General features: G+C 44.3%; 1 protein-coding gene across 1 annotated transcript in view; it reads left to right on the top strand.

The window, feature by feature from the left end:
- BTBD11 (BTB (POZ) domain containing 11) overlaps nt 1-15,747 on the top strand; it is a 141,697-nt gene that overhangs the window by 87,434 nt on the left and 38,516 nt on the right. The window contains exon 5 of the mRNA XM_010284813.1: nt 2,875-3,027. Coding sequence (XP_010283115.1) covers nt 2,875-3,027 — 153 coding nt within the window. The remainder of the gene's footprint in view (nt 1-2,874; nt 3,028-15,747) is intronic.

Here is a 15,747-nt window from a genome sequence, read left to right on the forward strand (position 1 = left end):
TTTTTTTTTTCTTTCCTTCCAAGAAAAGGGACCACATAAGGGAAGGCAAGTAAGGGAAAGCAATATCAAATGAAAAAGAGCAGGAGAAGTGAAGGGAGCAGAAGTAGGGGGTAATTTTGCACTAAAAGGAACATTTCCAATATTAGGATGATATACTGAGCTAATAAACAGAGGGAAGATGGGAATATACAGTTAAAGACGAGGGGAAAGGGATCCACATAGGAAATGAGACAAAGGAAAAAGATTCAGAAGAAGGTAAGAGGAGGTTAATTACAGACATTCCTTGAGGACAGAAGTCATTTACAAGTTTCATTTTTTCTTCCTTTTTTTTTTTTTTAATTTAATATTGTAGCAATCTCGGTTAACATTCCTTAGCTATTGTATCTACTTCACAGTGTGGATGAAACAGTTTCACAGTATCTAAATCGTTTTCAGCAGTCCTGATTAGGCATAGCACTTTCAGTATAGTTTTCAAGTAGCTTTTGGCCAGATTTGTTATTTTTTAATGATTTTACAATTTTTTGGAATTTTATAGTATATTTTTATAAAGAGGGATTTCTTCTACCCTTCTTCATCCCTTCCCCACACAGACTTTGTCTCCTGTGTTCAGCTGTAGAGGAGACACCCATTTTGGACACCCCAGCTAGGAGATGAAGTGGGCAGAAAAACTTATTGGGGATGAGAGGGCAGTTGCTGCAGCCTGCATTGCTCTGGGGATTTTGTCCACCTTGACCTACCAGGCAGCAGCCTTCCAAGATGTTCCGCTGCAGATATTTTATTATTTCTATCTCCAAACTAGGACATGCCTCTATGGTTCTTATTTAAGGTTTGGCATTTTTCTCTTGGTCCCCAAATAATTTTTAGCATAGATGGGGCAAACTGTATGCTGTGTGCTTCACCTAAGGCTTGGGCAGCCCTTGCTAAGACATGGGCCTGTCCAGGTGTTGTGGAGTGAAGGACCATGTCTCTGATTGTGTCCATGCTTAGCTGAAGTGGGGGCTGTGTCCCAGAGCCTACTTTGGGGTGCGGTTTTGTGTATTTTCTCTCAAGTGACAGAAGAGCTGGTACCCAAAGGTGTAGTGGTTTGATACCGCTAAAAGTGAAATGAAACAGTCTGATTTCTGATGCTGCTCGCAAATCATAGAATCATAGAAGCTTTGGGTTGTGAGGGACCTTTAAAGGTCATCTAGTCCAACCCCCCTGCAATGAGCAGGGACATCTTCAACTCGATCGGGTTGCTCAGAGCCCTGTCCAATCTGGCCTGGAATGTTTCCAGGGATGGGGCATCTACCACCTCTCTGGGCAACCTGTGCCAGGGTTTCACCACCCTTCTTGTGAAAAATTTCTTCCTTATATCTAGTTGAAATGTACCCTCTTCTAGTTTAAAACCATAACCCCGTGTCCTATTGCTACAGGCCCTGCTAAAAAGTCTGTCCCCATCTTTCTTATTGCCAGCTCATGTCCAGCTTTTCATCCAGCAGTACCTCCAAGTTCTTCTCAGCGGGGCTTGATCCCTTCATCCCCCAGCCTGTACTGACACCAGGGGTTTGCCCCGACCCAGGTGCAGGACCCTGCACTTGGCCTTGTGAGGTTCACATGGGCCCATTCCTTGAGCTTGCCCAGGTCCCTCTGGATGGCATCCTGTCCCTCAGGCCTGTCAGCCGCATCACTCAGCTTGGGGTCATCTGCAGACTCGCCAACGGTGCACTCAATACCACTGTCTATGTCATTGATTAAGATATTAAAGAGTACTGGTCCCCTGAGGGACACCACTCGTCACTGATCTCCATCTGGACATATTGCTATTGACCACTACCCTCTGGATACCTCTACCCAACCATCCAACCAATTCCTCATCCACCAAACAGTCCACCCATTAAATCCATTTCTGTTCAGTGTAGAGGAGGATGTTGTGGGGGACCATGTCAAAGGCCTCATGGAAGTCCACATAGATGACATCCATAGCTCTTCCCTTGTCCACTGATGTGGTCACTCCATCATATAAGGCCACTAGGTTGGTCAGGCAGGACTTGCCCTTGGTGAAGCCATGCTGGCTGTCTCAAATCACCTCCCTGCCCTCCATGTGCCTTAGCATAGCTTCTAGAAGGATCTGCTCCATGTTTGTCCCAGGCACAGAGGTGAGGCTGACAGATCGCTAGTTCCCAGGGTCCTCCGTGCTACGTTTTTTAAAAATGCATGCAATGTTATGTCTGCAATCATAACCTCAATAATACTCAAAAATGGATGCAATGATAACTTCAATAATACAGTGGGATCAGCTGAAAAGGTCCCCACGTTCAGCACGGAGCATGAGGTGCACATTGCATCGGTAGGAGATGCTGGAGACTTCCTCACACATCACCTCTCCATCCCTGACATCCTGGGGTGGGGGCATCCTCTCTGTCTGCCCTGGTTTGTTCCCCTGTCCCTGTTGCAAAGTAGCTGGGGAGCGTACCCAGCCCAGCGTGTCAGCCAGAGCAGGACATGGTCCTGTGCCAAGGCTCCTGCCCTCTTTTTGGGATACACCGTGCAAAGGATGGCAGGGGGGAGGCGGGACTCGCCAGCTGGGGTGCACTGACCTCACAGGAGCCCCGTAAATGAGCGTGGCTCATAAATCTCACTCTTCAAATAATCCTGCTCCAGAGACAGGGTGAGACATCTTGATTTAGACCTGTTTGAAATTTGCCGAGCCAGTTTGTTCTCATATGCTTTTGTTTTCCCTGTTTCCTTCTCTCTCTCTCTCGGTGTATATATATAAATATATATTCTCACACACACATACACGTGCACACCCACCCACACCCACCCTCTCGCTGTATACCTGTTATTTTGATGCTGGTGTACTGTAGCATTTATGCCTGTGTGCTTTCCCAGGCCGTTCATTGTGCTGCCTCCCCTGATGGAGTGGATACGGGTTGCCGTGGCTCACGCGGGGCACCGTCGCAGTTTCTCGGTGGACAGCGATGACGTACGGCAGGCAGCAAGGCTCCTACTGCCGGGAGTTGACTGCGAGCCTCGACAGTTAAAGTAAGTGCACAAAAAAAAATGGGCTGCTCTGTGCAAAATGTGTCTCTCTTTCCTAGTGACAGCAAGCAGGCAGGCAGAGGGCTCTGTTACTGCCTTGAGAGGTGCATGGATGCTCGGGCTCGTCGCTGCGTGCATTGCAAAATCAGCTCCTGGTATTTGCTCACAGCCGTGGAGCAGCCGGTTGCATGGTAATAGGTGCCTGAATATCTCACAGCTGGATCGAGCCCGTAATCTGCTTGTCAGAGCTCATATGGTGGTGGTTTTTTGACTCTTAATATTAGGTTCTGCTTGCTAATGAGGGGCTGAAATCTTCTGCTAATTGTCTGCTTCACGTGGCTTTGCTATAAAATACTGAGATGAAATTGGCAGGGCTGCAGATATTTTTCAGTGCTTTGTTTTCAGCATTAATGCTTAAAGGGCACATTTAAACTTATAGGTAAGACTACCTCTTGCAGTAAAATTGTATTTTTCATGCTAATGTTGGTTCAAATTAGTTGTAAATGTCAGCCGAGAGAATTTGAGTTTTTCATGTATGAGATATGACCTTTTGGTTTTCTAATGAAGTCTTAAAATATTTATTGCCAGAATATGTTTTTAGTGTCTGTTTTGCCTTATCATTATGTACATGTATAAAAGCATGATCTAAGGGCTGTTTGATTTTCATATGAAAAGGCATTCTGAATCTGCCAAAGTAGAAATTACTCACTGCTGTTGCTTCACAAATTTGTACATAAAACCTAATTTTCAGCAGTTTGCCTCTTCATACAGCAGTAGGTGCATTCTTTCCTGCAACACAGAAAGCAGAGGGATGATCTACATGATTAGCTGGGACAGCCTGCATCGGAGCAGCTGCCTTCTGTTGACTCTGGCCTTGACATGCTCTTTTACCAGAGAGCATACTACGTTACTTCAAGATCTGCATAGGTTTTTCTTAACTGAAGAAATATGTTGAATTTTGAAAGTAAAATCTTGAGCGTTTCAGATTTCAAATCTTGGCTGTAATTGCTTCCCTTTGGTGTGACCATCTTGCACCTCATTTCCAGAACTGCAATGTTCTGCATCCCTACTGAAATGTCAGGATTTATAAGTACTATGCACTTTCTGAAGACCTAACATTTAATTTAATCCCTGTTCCAGTATTTAGGTGGGATTGCAAATAAGGCAATAATGTTTCTACTCTACAACCTCTGTCTTAAAAATGAAGGTAGATACAGTTATTTGTGGATTAAAAAAAACACACCATACCATTTTGTCAGTGTGTATAGGCCATCAACTGCTAGACAGTTTTCTAGGAGTTTCAAAATCGTTTGAAGTTGGGGTAAGTTGTATTATGCTGCATAAAAATTTATTAATTATGAAGAACAAATAAGCATTTAGTTTAAAGTTGCCATCAATAATTCATCAAGACTGTATGTGATAGCTGTTATCCTGCTTGTTTTGCAAGGGAGGCAAGGAACAGGCCTGAAGAGCACAGCCTGGGATTAATCAGGTGGGAATGAAAAGAAAATAATTCCTGAGACAAGTCCTGGGTTTTAGAGAGACCAGACTTTGTGATATGCCCTTATTTGACTGCAGGGACCCAATTCACCCCCTGATGTCCCAAAATTAAGATCTCACTCTCCTGTGCTGTCAGAGGTCTGCAAATGAGTGTCCATGTACTTTTGGTTTTATTTCAAGGTCTGTGCCTACTGCCAGCGTAGCGCAGCAGGTTCTTTACGTAGCTGTGAATCAGGCCCCTGCTGCCCGTAATCCTGAGATCAAAGGAAGGACTGAGCTTTTCTGAAGAATAATGTGAAGCATCAGGATGTTAATTTGAAACCTTGCAGCTAGTAATTTTTTATCTGTATTCAGTGCAGACCCTCAGCATATACCATTTTCAACTAAGCTGAGTACCAGCCTTTCGTGCCTCCGCATTAGGGAGGGAGGGTTTCCAACTATCAAGTCCTCAGCAAGCATCAATTCTATAAATGCAAACACTGGGAGGGGGAGAAAAATGCAACAACTTTGCAGTGGATGGCTTTTCAAATAAGCTGTGTGGTGGATGACAGCTGGAGGATTTTAAATGCGTTTGCTAGATATATTTTGTGACTTTTATAGAAATGGCTTAATAAGTAGAACCTTGAAACTGGTTCAATTTCTAGGCTTTTCTTAGCAGTCTTCTTGAGTCCCTAAAATATAGAGACCTGAACTCAAAAGTTCCTATCATCCCATGTGATATTGCATCATTCCACAGTGTTGATTCATGACCTGTCACTGCAAATGCATAAAGCAAAATCAGCTTCCACACTGGAAAAACATGCATATGGGGAGTGGGGGAGAGAGAGAGATTGGCAGGATCTCAAAGGCTATGAAGTTCAGGATCAGTTCAGATAAAAAACAAATGTTCAGTTTCTTATCTGAACTGCAGCGTGGAGGTCTCCCAGCAGATTCGTGTGACACTTCCCAGCACAATCACATACTCCAGCAGTAAGGTTCCCGATATGTGGCTTTGTAAATCATCTCTGCTTTCTTCCTGCCTTTCATTCCAATACTTCCTCTTTTTCTCCCCTCTTCTGATCTTTTTTAAAAAACCCATTGCCTTAATTTCTTGCAATGTTTTCATCTCCTGAAAGAGGAGCTGCTCTTGCTTTGGGTAGAGGAGTGAGGGAAGCTGGGAACAGGCAGGGCCTGCCTGTCTCCTTCCTAATCTCCCTTCATTTTACAGTAGCAGACATGCCAGAAGGTTTCTTCCCTTTCCCCAGCCTTGGGAGATGAGCAGGGATATAAATACTCACCTTGCCCCCAGAGTGGAAGATTTAGGTAGAGCAGTTGTCTCCATCTTTTGCAAGGAAGTCGGTTTCACAGGTGGATTGACTGCTGTATGCACAACAGCTAGCTGAGATGGAAGCCCAAGTTGTGTCCAAAGTATTTTTTGTTGTAGTGGGAGACCAGATTTGAATAAAGCCTTGCCTGTACCCAGGCCCTGTTGGGCCACCTGAGGCAGCTGGATGTAGTCAGTGGAGAACTGTGTGCACAGTAGCTCTCTGCTGGCATAAATCTGGTGAAGATGGGTGCTCTGCTCTCTGCTCTAGACCTTTTATTAATGAAGGCATCAGAGACGAAGGTAATTTGTGGCCAAAAAGGGGGACACTGGTAAAAACTGTGTTGAACTGCCTTTCTGCTGCAGTAAGGTAGCATCACTTCTCAGTCTGCACTGGGTCTGGCTGGCTGCAAACAGATGCCTGGTTTTGGCCGCTCGTTATCATCGCATCTGCAAGGGGTACCTTTCCACCTGGTCCACCTAAACGAAAGAAGCTCTTTGCCTGTCTTTCTTTCCTCCATTCTGTAGGACATTCGTTTTTAAAATAAAACAAAAAACAATGTGTTAGGTGTGCTGGGGAGGATTGCTAATGGAGGACTACATCTGGGGACTGGAGGCTGACGGCAGAGAAACAGAGCAAGGGAGGAGCATCCTGTATTGCCCAGCAGAAAGGCTGCCATGCTTTTTATCAGGGTCAGTGGCTTCATTTCTGATTGCAACATATCATGGCAATCCTGGAGGATGTAAAGGTGCTGGAACAAACTGACCCGAGAGAGGTGGTAATGTCATGCGGGGGACTGTTACTTGCACCTGACTGGATAAAGGGCTATTTTCTGGCCAGTCAGAGGTTAAACGAAGGATATAGTCTGGGGTGTGAATGTATGTGTGTGTGCGCATATGTTCATTCTGATATCCAGAAGCAGCAAAAATTGAAGAAAAATCCAGAGTCTTGGAGATGAGAGTGCAAATCCCCTCTACAAAAGGCAGTTCCCATGTTATGTCTGAAGTATTTTCTTCTACCCTCAGCATTGCCTCAGACCTCTTTGAATCCAAGTCATTCCCTGTCTGGCTTCTCTGGGGAAAGCTGCTTTTCCTGGGTGTTTCTGGGCCTGGCAAGCAGTCCCTTGGCCCCCGAGAAGGGCTCTGCGCTGTGCTGAAGGGAATCAGGTGGGCAACGTCTTCACTCCCTACTTCTTTAGAAAGTGATACATGGAGTGATGCAGGTGCTGTGCTTTGATTTGGATTCGTGGATTTCATTTTTATTCCTAATTTATTAATTTCACTTTAGTGGGCATGGTGGTGTTGGGTTGACAGTTGGACTTGATGATCTTAAAGGTCTTTTCCAACCTTTATGATCCCAGAGGGAGGTGTTCCAGGAGACTCCAGCTTGCACTGGCCAAGGATGAGGTTCTGGCTCCTGAACCCCAAACATCCCAGCTGTATGTCTGACCCCCAGCTTGGCTGGGGAAGGAGTGGCCTGTGGGTGGCTGACCTAGCTCACATTGTGTCCAAGGGACCTTCCTGGCCCCTGGATGAAGAGGAATGCTGAATGTGGCCCCACAGCACTGAGATCCTCCAGAAGTGTTGCTCGTGAGGGAGGCAGGGCATTTCTCTGCAGCCACAGGTGTGTGTGGAAGCCTTCTCATGCTCATTAGTCCTCCATCTCCTTGCCCAGCAGGCTGTGAAGCTCCTGGCTGAGATTTGGAGGAGAAGCTGAGTTTAGTTGTCCTGAGGAGTGGCTTCTTCGTATTCATAGATGGAAAGGCTCATGCCTTTCTCTTGTACGGTGGAGAAGTGAGATTGCTCCCTGTGGCATTCATTACAATCCCCCATGGGCCACAAGTGGCAGGTGTTGGCAGGAGGAGCCTGGGACAATTCTATAAGGAGGTCTGAAGTCCTTTTTGGCAGCTGTACTCAAAGGGCAGCGATGGGAAGTGGCATTTTTGTTACCGGGCTTCTCATGGGTGGAGTCCCACAGGCATCTGTTTTCTTCTTGCCCCATCCCATATTGTTGTGCAGCCCATGGAGACCCCTTGGGCTCTGGTACCACCAGGGTGCTGGTGCGAGGCGTTGCAGTCCCTTGTTTGCAGTCCTTGGTTGTTGGGGGAACACTGGAAGACGGAGCTGGGCAGTGGGCTTTGCATGCCGACCCTACTGGTGTGGTCAGAGCCCTCCCTTAACATTCTAGTCAAATTTAGTTGGAGGTGGCAGCATTGCTGCTGGTGGCAGCAGAGCTGGTGGGACCGAAAGCCGATAGGACGGATCTTGCGCCTTACAGCGGTGTAGAGCCATGATAACTTGATCCCTCCAATTGCTTGCTCACGCACTTCAGAGGCATTTCTGAGTTATGGCTGGGTTCCCTGTGGATGCTGGGCCCACGTGTAGTGAACGCAGCAAACACCCCTTTTCTTCTCTGACTGGCAGTGAGTCTGGGTCCTGTCTCTGCTCCTGACCACGGACATGTACATTTTTCTCCTCTCTCCCTGGGATGCAGAGGTGAAACGGGTCCCTGTAAGCGCTGGCCCTGAGGAGGCACTTGTAAGAGGTGTGCATGAGTGCCAAAAGAGGCCGTCACCCAAGCACTTGAGTGAATACTTTGCCTCTGTTTTCAGGAAGAAAATCCTGAAGGGCAAGGAAAAATGATAAATAATAGCAACAAGGTTATGAAAATGGAAAAACAATAATCCAAAGGCGAGCAAATTATGCAGCTTAATGCACTCAAATTGGGGTGACCAGATAACCTCTATCCCAGTGATGAGAAAGAGCTCACAAAATCAGAGGGTCAGAGGGAAATATTTTTAACAAAGCCCAGAGTGGTGCCATAACTCTAAGCATTAATAATACTAGTGGCCAACATTTGAAAAGGATGAAAAACGATCTGAGGAAAATTCCAGCCTGTTAGTGCAAGGCCTTCAAATGTTTTTTTCAAGCAAAGACTGATTAAAGACATGTTGTTGAAGGAAAAATGGGATAAAATGTGACACAGATTTTCTAAAGATAGATCTTGGCAGACTAATCTAATAACTTTTTGATAAGATAACTGATTTTCTACCCCAAGGAAATTCAGTAGATTTCATCTATTTGGACTTGAGTGAATGATTTGATGCATCTATGCAGGGTGCTATTAGTTAAGATGGAGATGGGGATTAGTAAAGGAATTGGAAAGTGAGCAGAGGCCGCCTTCAAGAGAGGTGGGAAGGGCTGGGTTGGCTGCTGTTGGGTTACAAGCAGAGTTCTTCAGCTCTCCATCTTAAAAACTGGTCTTTTTTAATTTTCAGAAAGCGCTTTGGCACAAATCTGAGCAGTGTACTCATGTAGTTAAAATTTGCTGATGCCACGATGCTGAGAGGCATTGTCCTGACAGAGGATGTTCGGGAAATGATCCAGGAAAAAGTGGATGACCTTGAGGGCTGGGACAAAAGAAATGGGATGGGATGAAACGCAGTTTTCCACAAAAGGAAGGCAAACATGTGGAGATTAATTAAAAAAATACATACTGCAGTGTATATGTAACATATACACTATATATGCACTACGGTATATTGGAAAGGGAGTGGTAAAGACTGTAGTGCGGTATTTCATCTCAGAATGATTGTGAACCACAAAAGTAGCTTTTTCCTTAGCCATGAAAATAGCAAATGCATTTTGAGGATGCATTGAGGGAGTTATTTCCAGTAGAAGCAGGAAAGTGTTGGTGCCTCTTTACATGGAAGTGGTAGGGAGTGATGTGGAATTGCAAATCCTGTGTCTGGGTCAAGAAAATATTCACATTGGAGCAGGTACAGAGAAACCGGCAACCCCAGATTTGAGTTATGACAAAATGTTCTCATGGAGGAAGACTAGAAGAAAGTGGCTTATTCAGCTGAGCAAAGTGGGTGCTGAGGGACTGTGTGGCTCTTCTCTAGAAATACTTCAGGAGTAAACACCGCTGGAGGAAAAATACACTATATTTAAAGGGCAGTGTGGACACAAGAATATGTGGATGTTAACAGGTCATGAGTAAATTCAAACTGAAAGCATAGACGGATCCAAACCTTGCTGCAGCAAGGGATGGTGTTTATTAACCCTCCTGTCCCATATGCTCCCACCGCTGCTGCCCCATTGCAGCCTCACCCAGGGCTCTGAGTTGCATTTACAGCTCTGATCCAGAAAGGTCTCTGGGCAAGTGCAGTGTCTGAGTGCCTTTGAAAACCCGTCTGTAATTGAAAATCAGTCCTAATTTCCAATTAGCCTTGGCCTGAGAATATCTAAGTCTGCTTTTCTGTCTGGGACCATCCCTCTTAATGAATGTGCTCTAGGAAAATAGGATTATCAACCTCAAGAGTGAAGCTTATTTAACATGGGAGCAACCTTGGCTCATTCTAGAGAGTTTTCTTAAGACTGTGGAAAGAGAAAAGTACAGAAACATAAAGGGAAGATGTGCTATTTTGTTCTTTCCGAGCAGTCTATACCATTTGCCATGTCATCTTAATACTATACCACAAGTAAGTAGTTCTAACTTGAAAGTGAAAGAGGAAGAGTTGCATTTAATGTTTTATTTATGGAAATCCTGTGCTTGTACCAGAGCATGAAAATATAAATAGACTTTAATGAATAGAGATTTGAAGGCAGAAAAATATTTCCACTGCTCTCTGCTATCGCTTAAAATGCACTGGGTAAGGGGTTGAGTTTCTGGAGAGAGGGGGAGAATAAAAAATTGCTAAGAAATTCTGCTATTTAATTAGATACAGCCACTTTTAAGTAGAGACGGTTGGTGTTTGCCTAGCTCCTTGAATGTCCTTGTGCTTCCCACAAATTTTCACTAATCCTTTACCACCAGCCATGGCTATTGCTGTAATTAGACACAAAAATTACAAACCAGCAAGCAGTAGCAAACAAGCTACTTGACAAGTAGCAGTCCAGCAGTAGACAACTCCAGCAGTCCCTTGGGCAGATGGTGCCAGTGGATGAAGGAGATTTTATTACTTAAAAGGTAAAGCATGGGTTTCCTGAGGTGAATCTCAACCTCTCCTGCCAACTGGCTGCTTGAAGACAATCATAATAAAAAATTATTGAAGGGGAGGGCCTTGCCCTTATGTTCTCCTTCACTTCAGGACAGAACACACTTGTATTTTTATGGGCTTTAAGATCCAACCTTCTTTTTTTTTTCCATTGCAAGCAAGTTCATCAGTGTTTCATATGCTCCGTCTCTATATACATTCCTGAATACAATAGTCGGGATATAGATAACATACTGGCTTCCACTCATTAATGAAAACTTGTGCTATCTGTTTAGGTAGAAGATTAATCTGTACCCAGATTTTCCTATGATATGTTGGCCTTGTTCAAAATCTGAAGTCAGGTTCAATTTTGAACGTGGTTCCTGGCCTATATACATGGGACTGGTTCTGAAATACACATTTGTGTCTTGATTTGATAGTCACATCACTTTTTAAATTTATTTTCCTATACATATAACTAATTTATTCTTAGGCCTTTGACGAGAATAGGTGTTGGCTAATAAATATCCATTCTTGTCTTAATTTGGCTCCTCATTAAAGTAAATGGAGATATTTTATGTCTGTGTTAAAAAGTAGTGCTCTTCATCACTTTGATCAACATGTTTGTGCTTAAGTTTCCCTCTCTCCAAAACTGAAAATGCAAATTAATTGTCTCAGTATAGTATTTATATTGCAATCCTATTAGTATCAACATTATAGTCCCTTTTAAAGCATCACATTGGAAAAAAGAGTGCTTACTAATTTAAATCAAATCGTCTGCTGCTCCTGCTATCGCCGTTTGTGTCTGTAGTCTCACTGAAGAGCCCCAGGCGAGGAGCAGGACCCTTTTGTGCTACAGGCTGTGCATACCCAGATCAAAACTGTGATCCCTGACCCCAAGAAATTCAGCATTGCAAATGCATGTATATTGCTGGCTAAAATATGACTCCTTCCAGACTTCCAGCCAGCTGAACTATAATTTCTGACTCAAGACCTCATTCATATTTAGGACAGAGACAGACTGAGTAAACTCCACAGAGCTAAAAAGATGGATTTAATTAATATATTATTATTCTTTTAATTGAAAGGGCTGGTGATTGAGTCCCAGGTGGACAAACATGGTTTTGGTGCTTGGCTGTCAGGATGATGATCTGTTCCTTTCAGTGGAGGGGGAACGTTTGTCCTGCTGCTCATCATAGTCACCACCCCATTTATTTTATATCAACTATTAGCATGCTATGTTGGCACGTAGAACTTAGAACATGATTAGGATGCTGTTACTTTTCTTTTGTAGCATTTACAGAGCATTGCTTTTTTTTTTTCCTAAATTGTCTGCTACTGACTAGCAATAATCCCCTCCCAAAGAACAAATAATTAAAAAGCTATGTAATGAGAGCTGCTGTGTCTACCAGTTACGATGGAAACACTTTGCCTTTGAATCATCCGTTTTCCCAAATTCATTCAAGCCACAAGTAATTTATTAAAGATCTGCACAGACCCTATCTTAGCCAGTCTGAGTGAAAATGAGAAAAAAAACCCTTGCATTTGAACCGTTGCTGTAGAAGTGCTGCATTATGTTTTCATAATGTGAGTTTGGGAAAAATAATTTGCTGTACTGCAAGGACCCATTTTAAATGAAGAAGATTATCTTTGACTCCTTTCAGAGGTTTGAGTATTTTGGAGGATGATAGAGTGTCATGGTCACCATGCAGCATTTGACAGTGACCGTTTGCAAATAATTAATATTACAATGGCATCCCCCATATAAAGCCACAATAAAGTTAATTATGTGCAGTAGCAACACTGTAATGATCTTGAAGATAACTGTTGTGAAAGCAATATCTGTGAGGAATTAAAGAGGACTTGGAGAAAATTGTATTGCATTGTAAGTTTAAAAATGTGGTCACAACTTTGCTACAAATATAAAGTCAAAAAGATTTCACCTGTTTCTAACTTTTCTTTTGCTTATAAAGGCAATTGTTTCCTTGATTCAAGGAAAGGGCCCAGCTTAGGGAGGGCCCAGCTAAGGACTTCACAGGCTGTGTGACTGAACTCCTGAATTAGAGGGGTGGATCTGCTGTTGAGCATGTGAACTGTGATTAACATACGTTATTAATTCAAGCATATTACTTCTCAGTTCCAGGACTGGGAGCATGTATACAGCGGTGGTGGTGCCAAGGAGCCTGCCCAGCCCCACAGATTACTAAATAGGGAATCCGGAATGGCCTCCACCTTTTGAGAGAGGTTGTCACCCTTGAAGGATGCTGGCCAGTTCTGCTGTTGTCACTGTACCACCTCTGGGGGAACTTGAAGTTCACTTGACCCAGCTAGCACCCGGGTTGGTGATGTCTTACCATCCTGAGACTGTCCTCATGGAGAGGAGGGGGAGAAGAGCATTGGCCCCCGTGGTCGTCTGCTCCTCCTGTCAGTCTTCGCTGCCCCTTTGATGAAAAAGCACCTATTCTGCGGTGTGAGGTCTTGGAGAAAGGGTGACCTGTGTGAGTGCTGGCAGGCGGCAGAATCTGGCAACAAACCAAGGTGGCCTTGGAGGGACATCCCACCATCGGGCCGATGTCAGCCTCCTATGCGATTGGAAAGATCGCAAAGACTTCTTGGCAAAAGGGCCATGAACTGACTGTGCAGCTGGGGAGGTTTCCAGCTCTGTTTGCGGTTTCGCTGCCTTCCTTTGCTTTGCAGGCACAGTTTCACAACTCTAAAAAGTGACCCTATATATTTAGCTGACTTAACCATTCCTCATCAACCTTATTTTTCAAGCTTCTTCCCACCCCTTTCCCACCTCTTCATAGCTTGACAGTGTATTTGTTGCAGCACAAAGTTAAGAAGCCTTAAGTGAGTCAAGCCTGGGTGCCTATTCCGTTCCTCCTTTTTTATCTTGCATCCTTTAATGTGTGTGATTCTGGATGGTGTCTGTGACAGAGCAGCATCCCTGTACATAGTGTAATACAGAGCAGAGACCTTCTGCTCCTGTTGGAGTCAAAGTTATGCAGTTAATGGTATGAAAGAGGATTTTGGAGCAAATCCAGTGCTGTGGTGGCTTAGGGTTGATTCTTGATGGAATTGGAGGTGGGGGGTTTTTTATTTTTCAGTTTCCATGTTGAAATGTTGCTGCTTGGTCTGTGTGCTGTACCATCTTCCCAGGTGGCTTTCCCCAGTGTTAAAAGTGATGCTGTGTTCTCCTATTCTGTACTTGTAGTTCCCGATCATTTTTGATCTGTCTCTTCACTGCTTTTTGTCTGTACATGTTAAATGTCCTTTTCCTTAACTCCTTCATCTCTCTGGCTTTTTGAGATGTTGCTACACTTTCGCTTCTGAAGCATCCTCTGTCCCTTGCTCTTGTTTTATTAAACTCCCCAGTTTGATCATTATCCATTTTAATAGCATATGACAATGGTGGCACCAGCAATGATCTATGTCAAATTTTGCCATATAGTTTCCTTTGCTATGTCGCATAAATTGGGGCTGTAACTCTCCCACGATGGTTCCTTTTTGGGGTATAAGAAGGCAGTGGGCCAGTGGTAATGGCTCTAAGTTGTTGTTTCTTGCTTTGTGGTACTTGGTCTAGATCACATTTTGGCAGTGCTGCCTGGCAGCTGTACTCTTCTGCATCTGTGTAATTCCTGCCATGTTTGTACAGCTGTAGCATCCCAGAGCCCTTGGACCAAGACCCTTATCCCCCTAGTTGATTGAGGAATACTAGTTTGCTCATACCCACTATCAGCAGTCATTATTAGTAAGTCTCCTTCCTTGGCTATAAGCAGGTGAACTGACGTGCTTTTAGGGCACTAGAGCCAAACTTAACAAAGTAGTAAGTGATTTCTGAACCTGTGCCAGAGTAGAGATCTGGGCAGCCCATACAGGACAGGTGAGACAGATTCTTCTTCCTCCTTTCTCCCTTGTGTGCCTGTGCAACCCAGGTCAAAATCGTGCTTTTTTTAAAGAGGAGATTGTCAGCTACTGTTTTGTATGCCCCAAGCTGGGCTGACGTCAGAGAAGCTCTGCCTATTTCTGCCAGCACTGAATTTGACCCATTTTATTCAGAGTGTATGTATATACCTCAGTACAAATGATGAAGCAGTGACTTAACACAGGCAGTGATTCATAGTGGCAGACACCTCTGCAGTCCTCAGAGGATGTCTAGATCTTTCCACAGCTGCTCTTTGCTGAGGAACCACCTCGTTTTCAGTCCAGAGTCATCTGGAAACGGCCAGCTGCAGCTGGGAGGTCCAGACTCTCTCTCTCCGTGCACCAAAACCCCCAGCACCTAACTTGGGAGCATGCTTTATCTATGCTTTATGTTAAAGGAGGGCACAGATGATCTCTAGCACCTCATGCTATGGGATTAACAAGCACCAAATGTTGCCGTACCTCTTGTGTCAGAAATGTGCCATTACGGCGTGAATGTGTTAAAGCAGCAATTGCTCCCATGGATCTCGGTGCCATTGAGCTCAGCCCTACGTATCTGTGCTGGTTTTGCTTTTTCCTTAAACTCACTCAGGAAGTACTGCACAAAATGCAGCCTTGCTAGGGGTTTCTTCCTTCGTCTCTGTTGTAGGCATATTACTGGTGCAGAATCTGTTATTGCTGTTACGGTGTATTTATTGTGATCGACTGTTACACATTAATCTTGCAGCATAGTGCTGCGATGAAGCATCATCCTTGTTCCCCTGAGTAATGATACTCCAAGCTTACTTTGTTTGCATTCATAGGACATCAACTATTTAGCAGCCAAAACCCAAACTGAGCACATAGAATGAACATCACCAAAATATCTGTTGTCTTCCAGACTGGTTGCGGCCCAGCATGGCAGAGAGCAAGCTGGAGCTCCGATGTTGGTTGCAGTCTTAAGTCCTGCAGAAGCTTTGATCAAAATACTTTGTATTTTCCGTCTCACTTTCCTTCCTCTGTTGAAAGAGGAAGAGC

This window comes from Phaethon lepturus, unplaced genomic scaffold (assembly GCF_000687285.1).
Source record: "Phaethon lepturus isolate BGI_N335 unplaced genomic scaffold, ASM68728v1 scaffold1254, whole genome shotgun sequence".
Classification (NCBI taxonomy): Eukaryota; Metazoa; Chordata; class Aves; order Phaethontiformes; family Phaethontidae; genus Phaethon; species Phaethon lepturus.